General features: G+C 42.1%; 1 protein-coding gene across 1 annotated transcript in view; it reads left to right on the top strand.

Annotated features, from left to right (window-relative positions):
* The window catches only part of DCAF5 (DDB1 and CUL4 associated factor 5), a 56,237-nt gene extending 47,083 nt beyond the window's left edge, over positions 1–9,154 (top strand). The window contains exon 7 of the mRNA XM_048484596.1: positions 1,325–9,154. Within this exon, the coding sequence (XP_048340553.1) occupies positions 1,325–3,145 (1,821 nt within the window). The 3' untranslated portion in view covers positions 3,146–9,154. The remainder of the gene's footprint in view (positions 1–1,324) is intronic.
* Positions 9,155–9,719: the final 565 nt, after the last annotated feature.

Raw genomic sequence — 9,719 nt, 5'->3', positions numbered from 1 at the left:
ACACCTGTGCTTTAAACAGAACGTATACAGATGACCCATCCATGCATTGACTCCACATGTGGAGATGAACAGGCACAAGCATGGAGGCCCTGCCTCGGTGTACTTTCCGGCTCACAAGCATGGCACCTACATGAAGAAGAAGGTTCCCCATGTATTCTTCCTACTCATGATTAGCAGCATTCAGAAAGCATTGGGTCATGTAGAAAGCTACACTTCACAGTAAATGCATGTACAATTTTTTTAACTTACTATATTTAGTCTGTCTCTCTTGCTGAGTCTCAAAAGCAGATTATGCAGAGTAAAGGGAAACAATATGAAGATCTAATAAATCACTTCTAGTCTACTGGGACTAGGATTACAGACATCTGAGTAAGCCTATCATAGATGATACAGAATACAATTTAGAAAATTTAGAAAAAAGGGCATTACATTGGTAGAAAACAATGCAGCAAGAACGGGGCAATACATGCAGTAAACAGATAATATGTCCTTTATATAGTCTACATTCAATCTCATATTATCCAACACATATACAGCTGGACAAGTGACACAAACTCACATTTATCCACGTACTGGTTCCCAGTTTCATTAGTAAAGTGAACACACGTTGGCTTTTCCTTACAAACAGATCTACACATTTGTTGGATGTATGTATCTTCACTGCAACATGTGAATAGGGCTTCTGTGTACAGTATGCTCTTGATTTTTCTTTGTACACAAGATGAGAAATTATATTACTTTCAACCTGTGTACATATGAATGTGTAATTTAAACTGCACATTTATCCAGGTAATGAAACCTTGGTTGGACAAGGGCAAATCATATGCTACCTTCTTCCTTCAGCTTCATAGAAATGTGTGAATGGAAATGTCCACAGTCCAAATGTCCATTTGCATTATTACCTCATCTTGACCCTAACATCATCAGAGAATGTAGGTGCCAGTACTGTGTCACACACATGTTCTTCAATATACAATGAATACTCTTCAATACAGAAATGTACAACTTGATATAATGCATTTACACATCTCACCTATTCTAGTTTCCTGAGAAACTAGTGTCTAGAGTTACTCAGAAAGCAACCAAGTGTTTCTCATCCACAGTTCCTCCTCCCCCACCCCCAAGTAACTACCTCTTAAATAAAAACAAAGTACTGAATCTGCTGTAGAATTAAAATTCTGAGGGCATCTCTGAGTAGTGGAGAAGATGCTGCCTTAAAAATTGAACATATCAATTGAAGTGGGTTAAAAGAACAGTTCTGTAAAATCCAGCCACGCTGAAAGTTATTGCAGTAATTGATTTCTTTCATACTCTAAAATCATAGCAATGCAGATACATTTGTATGAAATGCCTTAAATTGTGTGTGGATGACTTTTTTATTATTACTTTTCAGATCTGGAGTCCATACAGGCAACCTGGATGCACAGGAGATCTGGATGGTAAAATTGAGGATGATTCACGTTGCCTCTACACTCACGAAGAGTACATTAGTCTTGTACTGAACAGTGGCAGTGGCTTATCCCATGATTATGCCAATCAGTCAGTCCAAGAGGATCCACGAATGATGGCCTTTTTTGACTCCTTGGTCCGACGGGAGATCGAGGGCTGGAGTTCTGACTCAGATAGTGACCTCAGTGAAAGCACGATCCTGCAGCTTCATGCTGGAGTCAGTGAACGCTCGGGCTACAGTGAATCAGAGTCCTCCACTTCCTTGCGCCAATCCCCACCTCACATGGCAGAAGAATCTGATGAAGCAGCATATAACTTGGGAACCTTGAGATCTACAGAATCTCCTCCAGCCAGAGAGGATGTGGTTACTCGTCGGCAACGGTTGTCTGCGCTTAGGAGGTATCAAGATAAACGTCTCCTGGCACTTTCTAATGAGTCTGATTCTGATGAAAACACGTGTGAGACAGAGCTGGATGCTGATCTTTTTCCACGGCCCAGATCCCCTAGCCCGGAAGAGAATGACTCTAGCAGCTCCAGCAGCAGCAGTAGCAGCTCAGAAGATGATGAGGAGCTGAATAAACGCCGTGCCTCAACCCGGCAACGCAATGCAATGAGGCGCAGATCCAAACTACAAAAGGAAGAAAGGACTAGTGCAAATTCAGAGAACACAAGTACCTACATAGGGGAGGACATCTATGATTATCCCCAGATCAAAGTGGATGACGTCTCCCCTTCTCCTACTTCATCACCGGAAAGAAAGGCGCCTAGTGCAGAAGTCCAAAAGGAAAAGGCTTCTCCTTGCTCAGAAAGTGAATCAGTAGACAGGAAGATCTACAGAGCTTTCAGGTGGCTTCATTATTCTTATATGTCTTATGCAGCTAATAAAGATGGTGAGTCGTCACGAGTTGGAGAGATTGAAGGGAGACCAGGAACTAGCAGAAAAATGCAAGGCAGCCAGGATTCTTGTACTGAAAGCTGCACTAAAGAGACCTGCAAGGAACCCAGCTCAGGCGAACACTCTAGAAATGGCACAGGGCATGAATGTGATAATCAGCAACAGCCGGAAGACCAAGAAAGCCTTTCCCATGATACTGGAAGCAGATCTGGGGAGCGTTCTTTTGAGTCCAAAAAGCTCAATGGGACAGCTGTTTGTAAAGAAAGGTGCACTGAAGAACCATGCAATCAAGTGGCAGGATTTGTTGAACAGAAGAACAGTCAGAACTGTCAGCCAGCTTCCAGCCCCAATCTTTTGGCTTTTTCTAAGGATTCATTTTCCAGTGCTGCCAACTGCAGTGGATCTGGAAGTTACTCTAGAAACCTGCTGGATGACAGTGAGGATAAGAACACTGACCATTCTTGTGCAAACCACAGTAATGGCCACTTGCACCCTTGCTCTTCTTACTTCAATAACGGACAAGGTTTAGGAGAGCAGGAGGCTGGATCCCAAGGAAGACAGTTGCACGTCAATGTGGAGAATGGCGGCCTTGTGCAGACATGTGCATCCTCACACAAGGAATTTTACTTCTCTGCTGCAGACTCTGCCAGTCACAGCATTAGCACAAAAGAGGATGTGGCAGAGTCGCATCCGGCAGACAGTGATGGCCTGCAAATTCATGGACGGCAGAAAAGGCACAGAGCAGAGTTTGAAGACACAGATTCTGAGAACTCTTCCTCAGAGAAGAAGTTAAAAACATGATAAAAGCAACTATATATTCCAAACACACTTTTAAAAAAAAGTATTAAAGGCAAATGCAGCCTGGGTCTGAAATGTTGCATTTCCGATTCTCCATTCCATTCTCCAGTGGGTCTGTTTTAAAATGCCAGGGGCTATGTTGTATAAAAATCCAATCAACTCCTTTAAAATGAGATTGGGTGTGTAGTGTATCCTTACAAGGTTCTGTTAAAGTAAATCCTTATTCAGACAGTTGACTTATTCTTGTGTGAAGTGCGTGGTGTTTGTTCAGCCAGCTACCCAACATGGCTGTTGTAAAATTTTAATTATTCTTCTGAAGAGGATTCTTTGCGTGTTGATACTGTGAGTTGGTAGTCTCATTGACAGGCGAAATACGTCCAATGACAGAAGCTTTTGGAGTACATTTTCTGTGAAAGAAAACATGAAGATTGGATGCAGACTTTTGATCCTTTCCTCTGCGCCTCACTTCTTTTTTTAAAAAAATGGTTTGTCATGGTTTGAGCACATCTTCTTAGCTTAAGTATGTGGAGATGAATCCTACAGTAACCTGTACTTTATTAAAAGTAACCTGAACGCTAATACAGGAGCTGGGGCAGTTTAGGTTCTAGAGCAAACCATTAAGGAAATTGTCATAACGGCCTGGGCTCTTCCTGTTAGAACTAAACTTCTCACCGAAAGACAGCAAAAGTTGTTGCTGGTTTGGGAGGTAATTTCCACTCTAGTTGAAAGTTTGTAGTCATTCTCCTGGAGTAGTGTTGACTCCCTTCTTGTTTGTCTGCTGCCTGCCAAGCAAAATTGCAGAATAACTTATAGCAAAGCTACGTACATACCTTCTGTCTGCATTACAATGTTGACCATCAAGGACAGTATGGGTCGGAACAAGGGAGAGATGCGTAATGATATACCTAACAAACTAACTGTGAGCGTGAATTGAATCTTGAGATTTGATTCTTTTCTCTGTTTAGACTCCCCTCCTCTTTTTTTGCTTTTTTAAAAAGAATTGATCTTATTTGGAACGGTAGGCCTGGCTTTAGAAAATCTGGTTTTACAGTGCTGCACTACAGTATGAAGGTGCAGATTGATGTATGGTTTCCAATTAAACAAATATTTTTGTGTGTATGGACTATTTTTTTAATATATAGTAAACCTTAAAATTGATAGAGTTAACTTCTCTATACTGGGCGGGGAGTTGGGGTTGACTTTCCATTGCAGTTCTAATGTGAAGTTCCTCTGGAGCACCAACACCAGCTTAAAGGTACAGTGTCCAGGCAATTTTCACATTACCTGCTGACAGTGCTATCCCAGTCATATTCACCACTGTGCTCTCCCTTTCCATGCTGTGATTTGCAATGTACTCTTAAATAGTTCTCCACCTGCCTCTGGAAAATTAATACATTACAAAGTAGACTTAACTGCTGTATCCCTTAGCACTACCATAGTGTTTTGGATTACCATTTGGTATAATTAGTGTGTCTTAATGGTTGTACTTTAACACTTTGAAAAACTGGGCATGGATTGTGCATTCAGTCTCTCTCCAGTGTATCCTTTCTCTGATTTGTGGAGCCATTTATGAGAGTGGGACCTGTATACTTTAAATCAAATTTTAAAGCACCAAAACTGTTTACAAATGTAAACTTATCAGCCAAATTTATGGATGAAAACCTGGGCTTTCCAGCTGAATCTCTTACCTGTTTAATGAGAGCCAAGTTCTACTGAATTCAGTGGGACTTGCTCCTGGGTAAATATGTATTTGTCATTTTAAACACAGCATGATACATGAGAATGATGATGTCCATGGAAGTATACTGAGTTCACAAGGCAGTCAGCGTTGAAGTAGAATGGTTAGGATTATGATGTGGAAATGCTGGTGCTGATCCAGCCAGAACTTTCTCTTTGAAGCTGAGCAGTCTTTTACTGGGCCTTGATGTAGACCTGTTCCCTTAGTAGTTTCCTGCTCTACTGCTTTAAAACTCCACTGGAAGAGTAGGAAGATGTTGGCCTCCAAATTAAGCCATGTTGTATAATATGTTGCACAACATTACTTTTATGTGTATTATATGCTACCTATGCTGATTTGTAAGGGGGGATATTACTTGCCATAGTCTTTTGGTTTTGAATTATAAGGGAGTTGCCTTGTGCTGAATCTAGGGTTGCCAGCTCCTGGTTGGGAAGCACCTGGAGGTTGGAGGTAGAGCCTGGGTGAGTGGGACTTAGGGAGGGGAGGGACCTCAAGAGGGCATCATGCCATGTGCCCACCTTCCAAAGCGGCTGTTTTCCCCAGAAGTGGAATAAATGTTCAAATAATTAAGCAGTTTATGGAGTCTGGAGATCAGTTGTAATTCCAGGAGATCTCCAACCCCCACCTGGAGGTTGGCAGCCCTAGCTGATTATGTTATTTGACCCTAACTTTGGCACGTGATCTGTTTCCCAGGAAGGTGGGAGAAAATGCACTGCACAAGGCAGTAGTGAAAAATCTTTGATTTGCAGTACACAGAAGATATGTCCTGTCGTCTCTTGAGCTCCTTTGCCAAGACCAAAATTCCATGAGACCAAGCAGTTTTTGCCAGGCAGGTGCAATCCTAAGAAGAGTAATATCCTTCCAAGTCAATTAAAGTTAATTGGCATAAAAGGGTGTAACTCGTCTCTGACTAGGATTACACTGTGTGATTTCACTAATGAGATTAATTTTTAAAAAAATATTTTTTTAATAGCAGTTGTGTATGACTTGTCCCTTTTTTGGCTCTGATATGTTCCTCAGGCGGAAAATGAGAGAAAATATTGACCTTCTAATAGTGGTAAATTTTGTTTAATAAATTGCCAAATGCATTCACTACTTCAATCCCCTCCAAAAGTCATCTATATGTTTGAGAAACTCAATTAAAAGCCTGATCTACTAAAATCTATAACCATCCTAATTTATAGATTGTTTTTGCACACACATCACTAACTCAGTCCCAGAGAAGTATGTATTAGTCATGTGGTTGTTCCAGGGTTCATGTGAAAGTACCTTTAGAAGAAGTCACAGCAAGGATTTCTAAATAAGACAGCTTTTTTTGTTTTGTTTTACTTGTACAATTATCTTTGGCTACACTAACTTTAGGCTCATGTAGAAGTGTGCAAACCCTCAAGTTCCACAGAATTAAGACACCCACAAACATGTACTAGTGCTTTTTTATACTGGCAGTTTGCTGCTGTTGAAGTGGAATATTGAGCAATTTTCAACAATTTCACCACACACACCCTTCCCCACATCATGGCTCATTCTGAATCCGGAGTCAGCATCCTGTGGGTGGGGACAACAGGTGGCAACGGGAAGTTCCATGTTACAAGCAGGGCTCTATTTGCAGCTGTTGTCACAACTCTTTTACTTGTTGCAGCTTTGCCAGTTTTAGAAGTTCATAGATCACCTAGCTGAGCCTGACAGTACTTAGGAAATCTTTCTGTCTGGCAACTAGATTTATAGTAGAGGGGTGAACAAATGTGAGGAGATCTGGTAGATCTGCCCTCTCCATAACATTCTCCTCTGGAACGGTCCTTAAGTATCACTGACCATTCTCCTGCCTTACCACTGGAAAGACTGGCTGAAGCATTCTTCAAATAGTGCTTGCTGATTCCTTAAGAGCTATTGCTTTGAAGCCCATGCACAGGGCTGCATTTCCCACCCTACACCAGGCTTTATGTGGGCTTCCCTAAGTTTCTACCTAGCTTTCAAAAAAAGAAAATTAAGCACCAGATAGTTGAATAAGCCTAAGACCATTTCCAATATGCAAAGCATTTCCTAACATCCTGATTTTACCCTTCCAAAAATCTCTTGACACAGTCCTGTTAATATGAACTAGATGAAATAACAGAGGAATTTGGCTGAGGAAGTGATATTTGCAATGAATGAGTGAGAGTGAGAGATCCCCACATACATAGGCCAAAATAATTTATCACTTTGTATAAAATGCAAGCAGAAAGTAAACCTATCTATCATTCCAGCCCAATCTTCAATTGGCTTAGTCTGGAGTAATACAAAGGGCTGCACTGCCTAAAACTGGATTCCATGAGACATCAAATGCGGCAAATATGCCATCAACCTGGTCTGAAGTTTACTTAACATATGAGTGGTGTGTGCTAAGATTACTTCTATGAACCTAGCATCTGAAACTGCTGGTTCCTCTATATTTTCTTTCAGTTCCTGGAGTTTGAAGTTGTGAGCATATCACATGTGTTTGTGAATCACGATGGATAGCTGTGTTAGTCTTTCTGTAGCAATAGAAAAGTACAACAATCCAGTAGCACCTTAAAGACTAACAAAATTTCTGACAGGGTATGAGCTTTCATGAATCACATAGCAGCTGATGGAGGGCCAGCTAGCCGCCTCCCGTGATAACTCTGTCTGGAGGCTGTGGTGGGATGCTTGGTTCGTAAAAAGTTGACTGAAGTTGAATCCATTGAAGATGGTGGTCCTGTGGCTTGGGGGGGGGGGGGAGCTGAGGGGTGTTTCCAGGAGCCAAAATTAGACAGAATAGCTTTAACACCTGCCTCTTCTATCAAAAACCTGGGTGTGGTTCTGGAGTCCTCTCTTTCCATGGAGGCCCAGATCACACATCCATATGTGGTGGCTTTCTTCCAGCTCCACCAGCCAGGCAGTTGGCTCCCTACCTGTTCCGCTTGGACCTTGCGCCAGGGATCCATGCAATGGTCACCTCCAGGCTGCATTACTAACTCACTCTATGCAGGCCTACCCTTGAGACTGCTCTGGAAATTACAACTGTCCCAGAACACAGTGGTGAGGGGTCTTACTGGGACTCGACCTGTGCTCTGACAGCTACACTGGTTACTGGTTGAATTCCAGGTCATTTTCAAGGTTTTAGTATTAGCTTTTAAGGCCATGAGCAGTCTGGGTCGTTGTAACTGCAGGATCTCATAATGGTTCCAGAGGATGCTTCGCTTGGCTAGTAGTAACCTTCTGGTAGTCCCTGGCCCTAAGAACATCTGGCTAGCCTCAACCAAAGCCAGGGCTTTTTCTGCCCTGGTTCTGCCCTAGTGGAATTCTCTGTCTCCAGAGACCAGGATCCTGCAGGATCTAGTTCAGTTCCACAGGGCCTGTAGGACAGAGATATTCTACTGAGCCCTTGGTTGAGGCACAGAGGCGTAGCTCCAAGGGAATGGGGGTGCGACACACCAGGCGCGCGCCCCTGTGGGGTGTGGCGAAGGCTTTCCAGGGCGGGGGTGGAGGATGCACCAATGCACCGGGCACTTTCCCCCTTGCTACGCCTCTGTTGAGGCAGCTATGTTTTTTCCTTCCAACTTGCTGGCCTCGTGACATTTGTCCCTACCCACCCACCCCCTATGTCTCTGGATATAGTAAATGTGGATTATAAATAGGGAGGTGTTATTTGCTGCTGTTTTAGTTAGACTGTGACCCTTGTTGGAACCTATTGGGTTTTAAAATGTGTTAAGCCACCATCATTGGAAATTATTTTAATATTTGATATTTTGTCATTCTTGAATTGTATACTGCAGTGTTTATATTTTATCCATGTGTATAAGCTGCTCTGAGTTTGGCCATCTGGCTGGGAAGAGCAAGGTAGCAAATTTAATGAAATAAAATGAATAAAATAAGAAAGCTCATACCCTGACAGAAATTTTGTTGGTCTTTAAGATGCTGCTGGGCTCTTGTGCTTTGCTACATGTGTTGGTGGCAGAAGTGTGTGCTAAATTTCCTTCTGTTTGCAGAATATCACCAATTTAAGCCAAACTCTAGTCCTGAGAACAAGAAAATCAACCTCAGAGGGAAGTCATAATCTCTCTGTATTCTGCAGGACACCGTGATTTGACTTTAAGATTAGAATTGCAGCCAAAGCCTACTTTTTAAATGGTTTCTAAATAATTTTATAGCTTAAATGAACTACATAGTCTTAATGCAACTATACCCTGATTTTAAAAGGTGAAAGGCATTTAATGTTTGGCAACTTGAATTTAGGCTGCACCCTCCTCAATAAAAAATTAGCAACTGTCTCTGAATATAAACTGTGGCCTCTGATTTTATTTTTCTGTCCAAGTTTGAAATGCTTGCAATGACCTTCATAGCCACAAGAGATGTTAACAGCAAAATAACTGCAGCACACTGGGTTTTATTCAGAGAAGACATGTGGAAGAACCGCATAGATCGCTGAATGATGGTGAGCTCATGAATCTCTTTGGAATTGGAGCAATTTATACCCATCATACCAACAGAGGCTGGCCAGAAGACTCCAAACTGTAGTTTTAGTTTCGTTCTGAGTCTGGTCTGCAGCTATGTGGGGGATTGCCTGGGAATCCTGTGGCTTTTTGGTGTTTTTAGAAGGTGCAGCACATCTTCCAATCGACACCCTTTGCTAGCAGCTCTCTCTGAATCAGAACTAAGTAAATTAATTGTTCACCCATTTATTTGGGCCTATTGCATTGATGAATGTGCTGGCACAACTACTGTGCCCATTACAATATGGTAGCTTTATACTACCTTCAAGAAATATTTTGGAGAGTTACAGCGGCCTAGTGAGAATGCCATCCTGTTGAGAGAAAAGACTCACACACCTGCTCTAATTGA

The sequence above is a fragment of the Sphaerodactylus townsendi genome, linkage group LG02 (genome assembly GCF_021028975.2).
Source record: "Sphaerodactylus townsendi isolate TG3544 linkage group LG02, MPM_Stown_v2.3, whole genome shotgun sequence".
Taxonomy (NCBI): domain Eukaryota; kingdom Metazoa; phylum Chordata; class Lepidosauria; order Squamata; family Sphaerodactylidae; genus Sphaerodactylus; species Sphaerodactylus townsendi.
Note: the sequence above shows the minus strand (reverse complement) of the source record. Positions and strands in the feature narration are given on the sequence as shown.